Genomic DNA, 16,350 nt, shown 5'->3' with positions numbered 1-16,350 from the left:
AGCCAAAAAATTTTAAAATGTTTGGGTTGTAATACTGAAAGAATTTGAGATATAATCACAAGGCTGCTCTATTTGTGAATCATAGGGAGAACAGTAAAAGTACCATTAAGCCCAGAGTTGGGTAAATAATGCCATGTTAAGAAAAGAGAAAGGGACAGATAAAAACTGTAGAGCAATATATTTGATATTAATCCTTAGGGGAAGAAGTAAAAACAAATTAAATAGAAAGTAAAGTCTCATTCTCCAAGGTCTATATAAAAAAAAAAAAAAAAAAAAAGAAAGTAAAGTGGTAACCATTAGCTCCCAACAAAAGTTCACTAAGTCATGTCAAACCAAGGAATATTTGTTTCCTTGATTATCAGAACAGGAACTGTATATAAATATTGTATTTCCCATTAACTTTTGATTAACTGTTACAAAACAGTCTAGAGAGCTGGCAGAAGATTAACCAATCTGCTTGAAGCAAAATGTGATACAAGTTCAGAAGTGAAATAAAATGTGACACTGAGTTGACCCTTGAACATGGGTTTCAACTACATGGGTCCATTTAGATGCAGAATTTTTCAATATACTGGAAAATTTTTTGGAGATTTGCAACAATTTGAAAAAGCCTGCAGACAAACCATGTAGCCTAGAAATATTGAAAAAATTAAGAAAAAGCTAGGTATGTCATGGATGCATAAAATATATGTAGATTCTATTTTATCATTTACCACCATAGAATATACACAATGGTCCATACATGGTGCCATTTGTAGTTGAAACATAAAGATGTACTATTAAATCATAACTGCATAAGATTAATTGTAGTATTGTACTACTGTAATAATTTTGTAGCCACCTCTCATTACTATGGCTGTGAGCTCAAGTGTTGCACGTATCTGTATCTGCTTAAAACGTGTGACACTAATTATCTGTGATGCTAACTATCTTCATGTGAGCAGTTAGTCTCTCTCTCCAGTAAATTATGCATCGCAGTAAAGTTATCTCTCATGGTTCTCACTTATTTTTCATCATGTTTAGTGCAATACCAGAAATATTGAATAAAATCATGGGACCCATAAAAAGTGCCACTAGTGATGCCAGAAGTGCTCCTAGGAAGCAAAGTCATAACAAGAAAATGTTGAATTGCCTGATATATATTGAAGATTGATGTCTGCAGCTGCCTGCCCTTTAAAGATAAATAAATATAGCACAAAGGACCATTGTGAAAAAAAAATTCATGAAGCCATTTGCGCAGCTACACCAGCAGGCACAAAAACCCTGCACTTTTTGTGAAATGCATTATCATCTCGTACTGAAAATGCATCTTTAATGTGGGTGCAGGATTGCTATAAGAAAGGCATACCTATAGACTCTAATATGACTTAAGAAAAAGTAAAGTCATTATATAACAACTTCAAGCAAATGGAAGTGAAGAATCTAAAGCTAAAGCATTTAATGCCAGCAAAGGATGGCTAATAATTTTAGAAAGAGGTTTAGTTAAAAAATGTCAAGATTATAGGAGAAACATCTTCTTGCTGACAAGGAGGCAGCAAACAAGTTCTCAGACGCTATTAAGAAAATCATTGAGGAGAAAAGATATCTGCCCAAATAGGTTTTTAATGCAGAAGAAAATGCCCTATTTGGGAAAAAAAATTCCACAAAGAACATTTATTAATACTAAGGAAGAGAAGTGAACACCAGTATTTAAGGCAGGAAGGGATAGACTAACCCTGTTAGTCATACTGTTTTGTGCAAATGCAGTTGGGTTTATGATCAGGACTGCCCTTATCTATAAAGCTGCTAAATGTCAAGCTTTGAAGGGAACAAATAAATACCTGCTACCAATCTTTTGACTGTACAAGGCCTGGACAACGAGAACCCTTTTTCTGTATTGGTTTCATTAGTGTGTTGCCCCTGAAGTCAGGAAGTATTAGTACCTTGCCAGTAAGGCACTGCCTTTTAAAGTTCTTTTGATACTGGACAATGGCCTTGGCCACCTACCCAGAACCCCTGAGTTTAACACCTAAGGCACTGAAGTGGTAGACTTGCCCTCAACACAATGTCTCTAATTCAGCCTCTACATCAGAGGGTCATAAGAACTGCTAAGGCTCATTACACCCAGTACTTTACAGAAAGGACTGTCAACAATATGGAAGAAAACTCTAATAGAATACCAGAAAATCTGGAAGGACTACACCAATGAAAATGTCCTTGGTTGTTACCAAAAAGGCTGTGAAGGCCATCAAGTCTGAAATAACAAATTCCTGCTGTAGGAAACTGTGTCCAGATGTTGTGCATGACTTTACAGAATTTACAGCACAGTCAATCAAGGAAATAATAAAAGAGATTGCAGATACGGCAAAAAAAGGTAGGGGGTGAAAGGTTTCAAGATATGGATCTTGAAGCAATTCAAGAGCTAACAGACACCACACCAGAAGAATTAAAAGAAAATGATTTGATGGAGATGAGTGCTTCCAAACCAATGCCAGATGATAAGAAAACACAGAAGCAGCAGTGCCAGAAACAAATCAACATTAGACCAGCTGGCAGAAGGGTTCCAAATATTCGAAACTGCTTTTGACTTCTTTTACAACATGAACCCTTCTATGATACAGGCACTGAAACTGAAGCCAACAGTGGAAGGACTGGTACCACATAGAAACATTTTTTGAGAATGAAAAAACAAAAAAGTCGAACAAATTATGACATATTTTTGTAAAATTATACCAAGTGTGCCTGCATCTCCTGACACCCCTTCCATCTCCTCCACCATGTTCTCCTCTGCCACACCTGAGATAGCAATACCAACCCTTCCTCTTCCTCTTCAGCCTACTCAACATAAAGACCACAAGGACAAAGCCTTTTGATGATCCAATTTCACTTAATGAATAGTAAATGTTTTCTCTTCCTGATGATTTTAATAACATTTTCTTTTCTCTACTTTACTTTATTGCAAGAATACAGCATATAACACATATATGTGTTAATTGACTGTTTATGTTATCAGAAAGGTTTCCCGTCAACAGTTAGATCTTATTATTTCTGCTCTTGCTTCTTTCAGGTCTTCCTTGACCATCCCTGCTTATGACCACTGGGACTTTCTATGAACCTTATCTTGTTTCATTTATCTCTATAGAACCATTTGACAAAAAAAATATTTAAGTGCTTATTTGCTTTTCTCCCACCAACGGTCCCCACAGAATAAGCTTCATGAAGGTAGAGATGTCCCAGTTATTCACTCAGTGCCTTGAACAGTTCCTAGCACATAATATACAATCAAAACCACAGAATTTGTTAAATAAATCTTGAGATTATAAGTACAATTCCTTTACATTATAGATGTAAAAATGACTCCATAAATCTGGAGGTAAAAAGGAACCTAAGAAGAACAGATGTTACAAAGTCCATGCAACTACTGTCCCTATTTCACAGTAGTTAAGAAAACTGGCTTTACACACAGACAAACTTGGATTCCAGTCCACTTATTAGTAACATCATGGGCAAACTAACCTCTTCATGCCTTAATTCACCCACTATAAATTAGGAATGATAACAGCACCAACTTAATGTTATTTAAGTGATTAAATTTGATAATGTGTGTAAAATGCTATAGCAACAAGTATTTAATAAAAGGGAATTAATACTATCATTATTATTACTACTATCATTATCATAAATCATCTCACTCAGGCTCCATGACCTATTTTCTAATATTTCCCAACCAATTTATGGTAAGACTGACCACCTAGTTGCTAAGTCCATACAACTATGAAAGAAGCAGATGAGAAAGCTAAAACAGTTGCCAGAAGCAAACGCAGCAAAAAAAAAAAAAAAAAGAAGGAAGGAAAATGAAAAAGTGTAAAGACCAGATTCCCAAGGTACTGCATTACAGCACAATCATAATGTCCATAAAGATGATGCTTAGCCACTAAGAAAAGGGCTACATTCCATTCAGTGTACTATTTTAAGATGGCAAGAAAAATATAATTCTAAAATTACGAAGATTCACTTCAAAATGGCTTATACAAACATTTGGTGTAAAAGATAAACTTCCATTACCTTCAAAATGTACCTTCTAGAGAAAAACAGTAAAGTAAATGAGGCATTATTTATAAACGGCTTGGATATCTCTGCTGTAAATACATATCAGTGTAATTTATGCCAATCTCTCTAAGGCTTTTCTGTGAGATCACTTTTCTGTCATACTATGTAACTCTGTATCTCAAGTGTGGATTTCAGGGAGGTGGTAAATAGTTCCATTTACTATCTCAGTGATATTGCTACCACTTTGTAACAAATCTGCATTTATTAATCCTATTCCCTTTAGCAATGGAATAACCAAGGCCCTCTGTAAGAAAATCAAATTTCAAAATCAAAAACACATTCCAAATTTCTTAAAAGATATTTTTTTGTTCAATTCCTTTGTAAAAACATTGGTCACCATTTAACATACAGTGGCAACAAAATGCACCCAATTTACATGCATCAACAAGTCAATAAATCATAATACATGGACAACACAAATTTCAAACAAACACTACTAAAGTAGTTCATGTTGCATTTAACTATAGTTCTATAGAGAAATAGCCAATATGAGAAACAAACAGTTCCAGTTTCAACCTGAAATAAAGTTCTTGGAGGCAAGTAATATGAAACAACGATCATATGAAGTCTTTATCTTATGGGGAACCATTCTTCAGAAATCACTTTTTGCAAAGGCCCAAACTAGTGTAGAATGAGATGTTGGAAAAATATATACCTTCAGTTAAGTACAAGCAGGCTCCATTCTGAAAATTAATTACCTGAATGATTCAAATTTTTATTGTGTCCATAAATTAAATACCTTTCAATGTGAAGGTTATATATTCCACGTTTTGACACCTTAAAAATAATTCTGCAGATGTTCAATTAAACTGACAATTCCCAAGGATTAGATTATTTTCAAGAGTAAAATAAGAAAAACAATGATCAAAAGACCTTTCTAAACTCACAGGCAAGGTTTCTGATATGGGATTTAATTAATAAGAAAAGTTAAGCACCACAATAAAATATTTTTTTAGAAAAGAGAAAGGACTACCATCATTATACAAGCTAGGGAAAAAAGCACTTACACATTACCAAAAAAAAGAAAGAAAGAAAAAAAAAGCACTCTAATCCCATCAATCTGAAATTAAAAAAAAAAAATCATTTGGTGTCTGTGTGTGGTATTATATGGAAGATACAAACCAAAATTCTGTTTGAGATATTAAGTTATATAATTCTAATTTGATCCAACAAGAATGTTATATTATTTGTATATAATAAGATTGCTATATCTTTATTTTTGTATTGTAGAATGTACTTTCTTCTTTCAAAATCTATGATTAAAGCATAGCACTTAATAATTATGAAGTGCATAAAAGAGAAGTTATAATAAACTGCTTTTTGGAAAAAAAGATCTTCTCAGCAAATAAGAATGTAAAGTAATTATGTGCAAATAAAACTTCAAAATAAAATTACTATAAATACAGCCATCCTATAAGCTTGTCTTCTTTTGCATATATTTAGCAACATAAATAATTTCAAATAGCCAAAATATTATTTAATTTTAATTTCAGTTTCTCTCCTTTAAGATATGTTTTATTACTCTGTTACAAGTAAGAATCATTTTTTAGCAAGTGTAACAGACCACACACTAAAAAACTTTAAGGGTTCAGAAAACCAAAATTTATAATCCATATATGGTTATATTTAAGTCAGACATGTAAGATTAGAAATAAGTAACTTCAACCTAGAATATGCTTTGACCACCACAAAAGAAGAAAAAAGATCACAAAAGGAAGAAAAGATTTCCCTTCATGTAACTTTAGACTATGTAGCAAAAAAGTAAAATATTACATATTTTCCCTTCAAAAGAAATTATTCAGAAATAAAATTCACTAAGCAAAATATAAAGAGATTAGGATTATGAGTATGAAATATTCAAACTCATTCCATTCAGATGTTTTTAGATGAAGATGACACTCTGGAGGAAAAAAATCCTTCTCAAACACTATAATTTGTATTTCATTAACCTACATCACTTCAACTTCACCACTTATACCATAAACCTTCTTAACAGGTCCCATTCGCTACTTCTCTAAAAAAAAAAGTTTTAGCCTCTTAATTTCCAAGTGTCATGTCAAATCCCTTAGTTCACCATAATTCCACAATCCCCATTTAAAAGATTCTAAAATAATCATCTTCTTCCCCTCAGGGGTCAGAAGCAACCATATAAGTATTCAAAATTGGGAAATTAAAGGTAAAAAAATCAACTAGAAATAAGTACACTTGTTATATATGGTTTTATGTAGTAGGGAGACCACATAATTGCTCTTTCTGATTAACCTCTGGCTCTTAAGACAGTAAAGTCAGAAAATTGAGTAACAAATACTTAAAATCTGCATCTGCATCCATTTTGAATAGATGTGAGAATTAAGAATATGACTGAAATTATGAGATTGTAAATGTTTACTGTGAAACAGTACAAAATTGATGTTGTCAAAAAGGGCGTAAAAAAATCTTTAACTGATATTAAACATCTTAAGGAATTTCGAAAACTCTCAAGGTTGAATTGTAATCATCAGGGAACAACAAGAACAAAAAAATGCTTTCATGCATGTACACATATTAAGTAACAAATAAGCAAACCCCAAGTCAATACAGTACATCAATGACCAATACTTAAATAATATAGATATATAAAGAGAAAGAAAAAATAAAATGTTGACTGCCATTGATGAAAAAGCATTTCAACAATTTACACAAAATAATACTAAACATTTATTTTAAAAAGATGTTCTAAGAAGGTCAAGCCACAATAAGTTAGTGTTTTCCATAATACATGCTAAATTATTTGATCCCATATCTATAAATTGTTACTCTCTTAATTCCTAAATGTTGTGACAGCATATTTTAATAACTGAGGTACATTAGTTTACATCTTTTTATAGGTATTCTAAGATTAATTTTTCTTTTCCAGTTTTTCATCTTCTTCACCTCCTCCAAGGAAAATCAAAGGAAACATTCCTAGAATGCAGCCAATTGTTACCCCAACAGCTTTGCCCTAAAGAAACAAAAGAGAACATTTTTTAAAAGTTACTTTATCTCTGAAAGAGGTATCCTTGCTTAAGTATCTATGATACTAGATAATTACTATATATTATAAAATTCAACTGTGACTGCATTTCTTTTGATCGTAGTAACTTAAATATAAAAATATGCTACCAAAATGTTATAAAACAAGTAATATTTGAAGTTCAAAGAACCAGAAAATTTTCGCTATAAAAATAACATCAGAGAAATATTCAAATAGAAAACTCTTTAAAAAAATTGTACATATATTTTAATGCCAGAAGATAGGAAGGCAGGAAAAAAATCTTACCAACTATACTCAATATATTTGGATTTTCCATCCTTCATACATATTCCTTTTTAATATTTATCCCTGTGTATACCTAATTATAGGTAGATATAACCCTTATGTAAATTCACCTTTGTTTTCTACCTCACTCTACCTCCAACTGCCACACGTTATAATAAACTCTTTGCCAAAAATAATGAAAGTAAGCAAATAGGTGCTCATTTTGTTTGCACATATTCTTCCTGTGTTTCAACTGAAAACTAAACACTTCCCTAATATGGTGATGAACCTTCTACTACTCATATTTTAAAGGGCAGTACTTATTAGAAATTTTGATACAAAAAAATAATCCAAATATGCTCCTTTAAGAAAAATAATGACTAACTATTGGCAACTCAAAAGCAACAAAAGAGTCTCAAAACTACAAATAGTATCTAAAACAAAGAACTTTAATATTGTTTAACATAAGTGATTAAAATAAAGTACAAAGTATTATAATATAAAATCCAAAATGCTCTGTTTAGGAATATCTGTCCTTAGTTCAAATGTTCTGTTAGACATTTAAAGTTATGAGTGATGAATTTAATTCCTTCTTACCTGTGTGCATATTTCTATACTCTATACAGATATTTTTCATTTCTATTTACTTCTAACAAAGAAATTCATTTCAATATCTTCACTAAAACAAATTCAGTCTAACTGAATTTAAATACATTAATTTTTATGTTTTACTCTTCTTCTTCATCTCCTATTAATGTTTCAATCCATTGCTGTTTGATTTTTCCTCTCCCATTTCTCCCATTAGGTCCATGGAAATTGCTCAGAAATAATCACCAATGAGCAACTATATACCAAATCCAAAAAAGTTTCTCAGAAACTTTACTTGATTTCTTTTTATCAAGAAAAACTGATTATCATTCATTGGTTCGTAAAACTTTTTCCTTGCAAGCTTCCATAAGGCCATGAGCTCTTAGGCATTCTCTAGGGTTCTTTAATTCTGCACATTCCCTCTCAATCAATAGTTCTCAAGTTCTAGAGTGGAGCAGATTTAAAACACAAATTGTGGGCCCCATCTCCAGCATTTCTGATTCTGTACACCTGCAGCAGACAGATTTTTAAGGTGTCCCCTGTGACCCCTTCCTCATGATATTTAAGCCTTTGCATAATCTCTTCCCCTTGAGTGTGGGTAGGAAGCTCAAACTTGCTTCTAACAATAGGAAAGGTGATGGGATGTTGCTCTGTGATTATATTGCATTATCTAAAGACTCCATCTTGCCAGCAGACTCCTTCTCTTTCTCCATTGTTGGCTCTGAAGAAGCAAGCTGTCATTTTGTGAGTGCCTAATGAGAGGACCACATGGCAAGGAACTAGAAGTGAGCTCTAGGTGGTGAGGGAGGCCTCTAGGAGATGAGAGCAGCCTCTGGCCAACAGCAAGCCAGAGGCTGGGTCCCTCATAGCCACAAGGAAATTAATTTGCCAAAAACCTGAGTGAGCCTGGAAGCAGATCCATCACTAGTTGAGCCTCCAGACAGAACCAAGTCCTAGTTAGACACTGATCGCAGCCTTCCAGGGGACTCATCTAAGCTATGCCTGGTCTCCTGACCCACAGAAAATGAGATAAAATACATTTGTGTTGTTTTAAGCCGCTATGTAATTTTTTATACAATAGGTAGGTCTGAGAGAATTTGCATTTCTAATAAGTTCCCAGGTAGTGTTTATTCTGCTTGTCCTGACATCACATTTGGAGAAACACTGCCCCATACAATCTCATCTTCTCCCATGGTTTTAACTAATACCTACCTTTTCAGTGAGGCCTGTCTACAGTGACCCTCCTATTTAAAACTTTAATCTTCCTCCATTCTAACACTCCCAACTTTTTTACCTCTGCTTTCTCTTTTTATTTCCATAACACTTATGAACTTCTAATATACTAAAAATTTTACTTATCAGATTGTTTATTGTCTATCTTGCTGCTGCTGGAATATAAGATCAACCAGAAAAAATCTCTTGCTTTATTAACCAATGTATTCAAAAGTCTTAGATCTACATAGAGTAGGTAAACTAAATATTTGTTGAATGAATGAATAACAATACCCATCATCTCTAATTCAGACCTCTCTAACTCTTGATCTTTAATTCAAATGCCTACTAGGTGTCATCACTTGAATGTCCTACTAGCATCTCAAATTCAATGTGTCTAAAGCAGAACTCATTATCTTCTCTTATAAATTTGTTCTTCCCATTTTGCCTTGACTTAATTAGTAGCAACATGATCTATAATATTTCCTTCCTATTTAAAACTCTTCATTGGCTTCTCATTACTGAGATATGAGGCTCAAGCTCCTTAGCATAGCACATACAATGCCCTTCCTGTCTGATCCATGCTTACTTCTCCATTCCCTAGAATTCCCTCATTCATCTAGTGAATGTCTCATCAATAATTCAAAAATCAGATTAGATTCAATAATCACTGAGAAAATCTCCCCACCAAAAGAAATTTCTCCCCTCAAAGTATTAATTCCCTTATTTGTACCATCGTTATATCTGGCACATAATTCTATTACTGCATATGTCATATTAAATTATAATTTGTTTACATGTCTGGTTCTCTACCTATACAAGTTCCTCAAGGATAACTATAATTGATTATTTATTTTATGTCCTTCAGTCTCTAACACATAACAGATACTCTTTAATACTAAATGAATTGTATAAAGATTTTTTTAAAAAATCGGAAAACTGCAAAGGCCTAGACAATTTTTGTTAATAACTCCATTCAAATCAACTTTAGCCTCAACTTTCTCAAGGGCTTGAACTATACAGGGTCCTGGCTACCCAAATTCATTATCATAAACCATACAAATTACTTACCAAATGTGTACTAACACGTGTTTGCCACATATCAACTTGCTTTGGTGTGAGATCAGGAATTGACAGGCCTAACCTGGAAGCCAAAGCTTCAACATAGCCTGCAAGTCTTTAAAAAAACAAGAGGACAGAAGTGTTTTAAAAGACCATGCAAATGTCCTCAGATAGTAAAAAACTAATTATTACAAAGAGAAAAAAAATTTTTATACCTATACTTATTAGCACTCTAGAAACACATAAATATTTTTAAACTTTTAATTTTTATTGTGTATAAATATATCATTTAAAAATATTTTCATATTAATATATTTAATAAAAATATAAATTGACTTAGAGCAATTATTTTCTACTATTACTTTAAAAGAATAATTCAAGGTATATAAAACATTTTAACAAAGGATTACAATTTCTACACTTATTCCAAATCTAGAACAAAGCATTTTAACATACAATATAAATTAATAACTGTTCCCAGAAAGCAAAACTTTCCAAAATTCATCAGATTGGTAAACTAAGAAAAATTGCCAAGAATTTTCAGGCCAATCTCAAGTATTTTAATAATTCTAAATTGCCATCATTTATTAAATACAATCTTACTTTATGAACTGTAAGAAAGAAAAAAATTTGTCAATATGCTATGTATATACTATATAACTATAACTATATAATATATATAACTATATATATAACTATATAACTATAACTCCGCTATCATATATATTAAGAATGCATTAAGAATGTGCATCTAAGAATCCATAAAATATGGTATTTGTTATTTAATGATACCAAATAAAAAGGGCAAGGGAGAAACAGTTCTTAAATATAACGACTCCCAGCAAAGTCTTCATCTCTAATCAAAAATAATTGTTTTATGATACAATCTAAAACTAAATGGCTTTAAAATCTATTAGATTATTTGCTTCTACTAAACATAACAGAAAGCTATACAGTAGCTATAATATTATTAATTACCTTAGTGTTGGAAACTGGGAAGTGGAATGTTTAAGAGATGATATCATGATAGATTTATGACAGGAATTCTAAGAATATGAAATCCCTGCCATGGTCCTAAAACCCAGAAACTTTGTTTTTAACTGGCTTTGGCCTCAAACTCCAGTGCAGAAGTCTAATATAGAAGGTTAGATCACTTATAAAGCTTCCTTTGCCTATACCATAGGGCTAAGCACAAACCCATCTCAAAACCTACCGCTCAAATGAGCCATGGAAGGAAGAAACAAAATCAAAGACAGAGCAAGAAAGAACATGTTTATCATAATAATTAATGTCAACTTTGTCTAACTCATATTCTCCAGACTTCCTCAAGATCAGGAAGCAGCCCAGGCCATCTGCCACTTGGAAGAGAAAATGTAAAGAGAAAGAGAGAAAGAGCTGGCTTTTTCTAAGTAGACATCCTCAGTTTGTTTCATCTTTCCTGCCACATGAAAAAAAGACAGCAAACCCATATATGATTTGGCCTTTATTTCCTTTGAAAGTTCCACTCTCAGAAAACATGCTCAGTCAGTATCCTCAAATTTGAGCCACATCCCTTATCTTTGGGCTTCCTGGAAGGTTGGTGAGGTAAAACAATGACAGGCATTCTTGCTTTTAATCCTGTCTTAACCTGGAGATGTCTACAAATGTATATATTAAGTCCTTCAGAAAATTTAAATTCCATTTGCTTACATGATAGTAAGTATAGTATAGTATAGTATAGTATAGTATAGTATAGTATAGTATAGTATAGTATAGTAGTTTCAGAATGAATTTTTGCATCTATCAGAATCACTTGTGAAAATTATTAAAAACAAATGCCAGGGCCCCCTCACCAGAGACACTAATTCTGTATGACTGGGGTACAACCCAGGTGTTTCTATTTGATGCACACCAAAGACTTAGTACTACTGATTTAGAAACAGTAAATTTAAAAATTAATTCCAGAACACAAAGAAAAATAAGTGTCTCTTTTTTTATGTTTCCCAATTAAAGGAAAATGGAGAAAAGAAAGAGAGTAAGTGGATAAATGAACCTACCCAAGTCCAGCTAAATCTGACACAAGGTTTCCCAAGGCGGCAGCTAAAAATTTGAAAAATAGGCACACGGATTGTTACATAAGTCAGAAAAATCATTTTAATACATCACTATGTAATCAATGAAGCGTACTGGAAGCGTACTCACATTTTGCAAACTATAACAACTATATCCAAAATAACTCACTGGATAACTCTTAATTTCAAGATTTCAAAATAGAACACAGTTCTGAAATTGTAATATTCTACCACCATGAAGTAGTGAGTTTTTTTCAGTTATGGCAGCCAATTTCCATTTTGTTTTCAATATTAAAACACTTATACGATATTTTGTAGTTGTATCTTTCATATAATATTTAAGCATACTTAGAAGTTAATGAGTAGAGCCATATGCTCTGAAATTTAAGAAAATCAAGAAGAAATATTTATTTCATTAACCCATCTACCTCATGCTTTGTATACAATAAACACAACAAAGAACAATCCCCAAATTTCACCTTGATGAAGACAGAGTGGTAAATGGTGGAGAGAAAGATAGCTTTTTAGTCTCGTATTTCCTTCTCTGACTTTTTTCTACCTAACTGGGAAATTAATTTAATAGAGACAAGGAGTAGAAATTTTTGAGGATAACAATGAATTACCAGAAAATCTGTTTTGGTATAGTCAATATAGCAGATTTTTGTTATTCATTACATAGCATAGAGCACCTAAAATTTCTCAGAAAAAGAAAGTGCTACATGCACTAAACTAAGAATCAGAAGAATAGGATTAAGGAGATTAAATTTATAGACAATTCAGTGAATAAACTCATTCAAATAATTTATTCTCTTCTAAACCTAACCTACCGAAATGTTTTATAAATATACAGACAATGGAATAATAACATTTACTATTATTAAATACCTGCCATAGTTGAAATCCCCAAAATAATTCCAATAGACATCTCAATATGGGTTCCCTAAAAAATGATTATAAAGAAATTAATCTTAAAAATTAAAGCTGAAGTGATTATAGAAAAATAGCAAAGCATTAAGAACAGATAAAAGTTAAATCAACATGTTAGTGCTACAAAGTTGCATACATTAAATATGCAGAAATATGTATATGTTAATATAATATAGTCAATTCACTTCATTACTAAATATATGCATTCATACAGAAATAATATCAATAACATTTTATTTATTAAAATTAGGCTTTTATAAAAATAAAAATACCAATACATATAGAAATGCAATTCATCAAGATTCTAGAATTTCTACTTTTCTACCACAGAGAAAGATGCATAAAGCTCTCTGAACACAAAGATTAACTCATACAATTTTAAAATTCTGAATGATTTACGTATATTATTGTTATTTACTCTAATAAGATTAAAAAGACAGACTAAACCAATTTCTAGGGAAACAGGTTTGTCAAATTATCCATATAACACCTAGTTCTTTGGCCATTAAATAAGTAGTGAAACTGTATGATTCATTCATAAGCAGCAAAAGCATTTAGTATGATAGATCTATAATAAAAAATGAGGCTCCACTATATTTCCACTGAATTTGTTTATTGAGAGAGTTTAAGATTTCTACATCTATATCATCATTCCTCTGAAGAAAAGGGGTTCACATTTTTACTTCCACTTTAAAGATAAGGAACTGAAGTGAAGATTAAACTATTTTAATGGGTTACTACATAGAATAAAGAAGAAATCCTAGGATCTATTGTTAATTCAGTTCTAATTCCTGAGCAATGCTGTCATAAGTGTATTTCATTTTCAAGAGCTCGCTTGAATACTGATGCTTAAAAATTTCTAAAAAAATCTTCAAATCTCAATGATACTTGTGGGGGAAAAAAGAATAACCTGTTATGTAGAAATATTGCATTATTCATCAATTATTTACAAAACTGAAAAGAACCTAGGTTAAGGTTTCCTCAATTTTCTTTCCCTGAGGACTTTTGGTTCCATCCCTTTAAGATATAATTCTTGCTGGATTTGGACCAAAGAGCCTGATGCACAAAAGTCCAAAAGTCTTTTGTTCTGATGTACAAAAATTAAAAACAAGGTTGTAAATGTATCCCAAAAATAGATTTTAGAAGAACAAAAAGAGAGAAAGAAGAGGAAAAAACAAGCACAGAGAAAAAAAACGAAGATGTGTATCTTTATATATGAATGCAAAATAAACCTGGAGCACCAATATAGAAGAGAAGTACCTGATAGCTACAGCCTATTAATATAATAAATAAATACAGCGTCTTTCACAGCAACAAATCATTGGCAATGACGCAAGAAGAATCTCTTTGCAATACACATACTTAAAAAGTATTTAAGTGCTTAATCATTTAGTTAAATTTATAACAGCATAAAAAGCACCATATTGGGTCAAAAATGGTTTGAGGACAATGGACTATCCATTTATTTATGGTGTCCCATAGTTACATCAAATTTTGTGTTAACAGGCAAGGTAGAAGTTATAAATAAATCTAATACTAGTTGTCTTGAAGTTATACCAGGTTCATCATCTTGACACAATTAATCTACTCTCGAATTCTAATAAATTCTATCCTAATTAAATTGTAAGAAAAGTAATCCCAAACACTAAAATATGTTATAAAAAGCAAGCCAATAATATAAAAATATAATAAAAAATTATTAAACCAAAGGCTTACTATGAATAGCAGCCAACATAAAGGTCAAATCTACTATAAGCAATTACACAGGAATTTGTTTTTATGACTACAATTAGGGTAGTAGCCAGGAGAGTACACCTAACAGGAAGAAGGAAAACACCAAATGTCTATGGAATAAGAGAAAAGAAAAATCAATTATCTCCTTAACTTACTGTCTGAAAACAGTCATAACTGCCCCACAACGTGAAGAGACAATCGGTATTTTAAAAAAATTAAAAGGTGAAAATCATTTTTAAAATAATAGCCACTTATTTCCCTTCCCATAGATTCTACAGTTATATATGTGGTTTAGTCTCAGCAGTCTATTACAAACTTTCACTGGAAAATTTCACTGTCTCTGAATTAGTGTGCATTTATCACAGGAAAATATTTTTGCCATACTTGTTACTCTTTATCAGGTATTGAAGTAAGTGGTTTGAACATTTATTTCAGTTTTATATAAATAAAAACTGGTGATAAGTCCCTGAAACAGGATTTCAATATAAACAGAATAACAAGTATCATTAAGAAAAAGTATTACTAACTGCTAAGATGGAGTTAACCATCTCAGGCCCAGAAAAACAGTGCACACTCAGTTATACTAATAATGAGGCACAGACCTGGGTAACACAAAATAGTGGACAATACCACAAAAATTTGAATCTAGAATGTGGGTGTTTGGTTTGATAGCTGTATTTAAACACAGATATGTTACTTTAGGTATTTACTTCAAAGAACTGAAAAGATCATACTGTGAAGGTCTTTTGAAGGATCTAAGAAGCTATCTAGTTTCTCTACTCTGATCTCTCTTCAAAATCTCTGTATACTCCTTTTTTGCAAAATATATCATCTAAACACTTCTCTGTAGCAAAGCATAATGTTTCAGCATTTGAATATCTAAGGTCTGCCCTACTGAAGTGAAAACAAATGGTTATTAAGATAGTAGTATAGGTAGGTGCTGTTAATAAAGAGAATCTAACATGTTGAGAGAAATTGTGTAAAATTGGAAGAAACATTTCTCACAGAGAAGCTTTAATTCAGAAAATCTATTCAAGAATACATCAAGTCTTAATCATATCTTAGAAATTCATCATAATGGGGTTTTCATTACCATTAGATCTGATTTACATTAACTATTTAAATAATCTAGCCAACTCAGATTTTAGTAGTTTCAGAAAAGACAGTGTGGTTCTAAATAGCTGAATAAGTTTTTTACACTCACAGATATACAAATTGGACAATTTTATTAAAATACCATAATCAGCCAAAACTAGCATTCTGAAGTTATATTTTAGGGCCACTCATTTAATTTGTACCAACCTTTAGAAATCTGGTCTTTCCAGACTACTCCGCTAAAGATTTCTCCAATGGTGCTTATCACCTTCCAGTTGCGTGTGTGCATGCTACAGCATCTTCTGTGACTGTTCA

At 31.9% G+C, this 16,350-nt stretch overlaps 1 protein-coding gene across 2 annotated transcripts in view; it reads right to left on the bottom strand.

The window, feature by feature from the left end:
* Window positions 1-4,375: 4,375 nt before the first annotated feature.
* Window positions 4,376-16,350, bottom strand: part of TMEM65 (transmembrane protein 65) — a 62,393-nt gene continuing 50,418 nt past the window's right edge. For both annotated transcript variants that reach the window (XM_076005045.1, XM_012788161.2), the window contains 4 exons: window positions 13,165-13,219; window positions 12,265-12,307; window positions 10,238-10,343; window positions 4,376-7,069 (listed from right to left, as the gene is read on the bottom strand). In XM_076005045.1, the coding sequence (XP_075861160.1) occupies window positions 6,968-7,069; window positions 10,238-10,343; window positions 12,265-12,307; window positions 13,165-13,219 (306 nt within the window). In that variant the 3' untranslated portion in view covers window positions 4,376-6,967. The remainder of the gene's footprint in view (window positions 7,070-10,237; window positions 10,344-12,264; window positions 12,308-13,164; window positions 13,220-16,350) is intronic.

The sequence above is a fragment of the Microcebus murinus genome, chromosome 7 (genome assembly GCF_040939455.1).
Source record: "Microcebus murinus isolate Inina chromosome 7, M.murinus_Inina_mat1.0, whole genome shotgun sequence".
NCBI lineage: Eukaryota > Metazoa > Chordata > Mammalia > Primates > Cheirogaleidae > Microcebus > Microcebus murinus.
The sequence above is the reverse complement of the archived record's forward strand: the minus strand, read 5'-3'. Positions and strand labels throughout refer to the sequence as shown.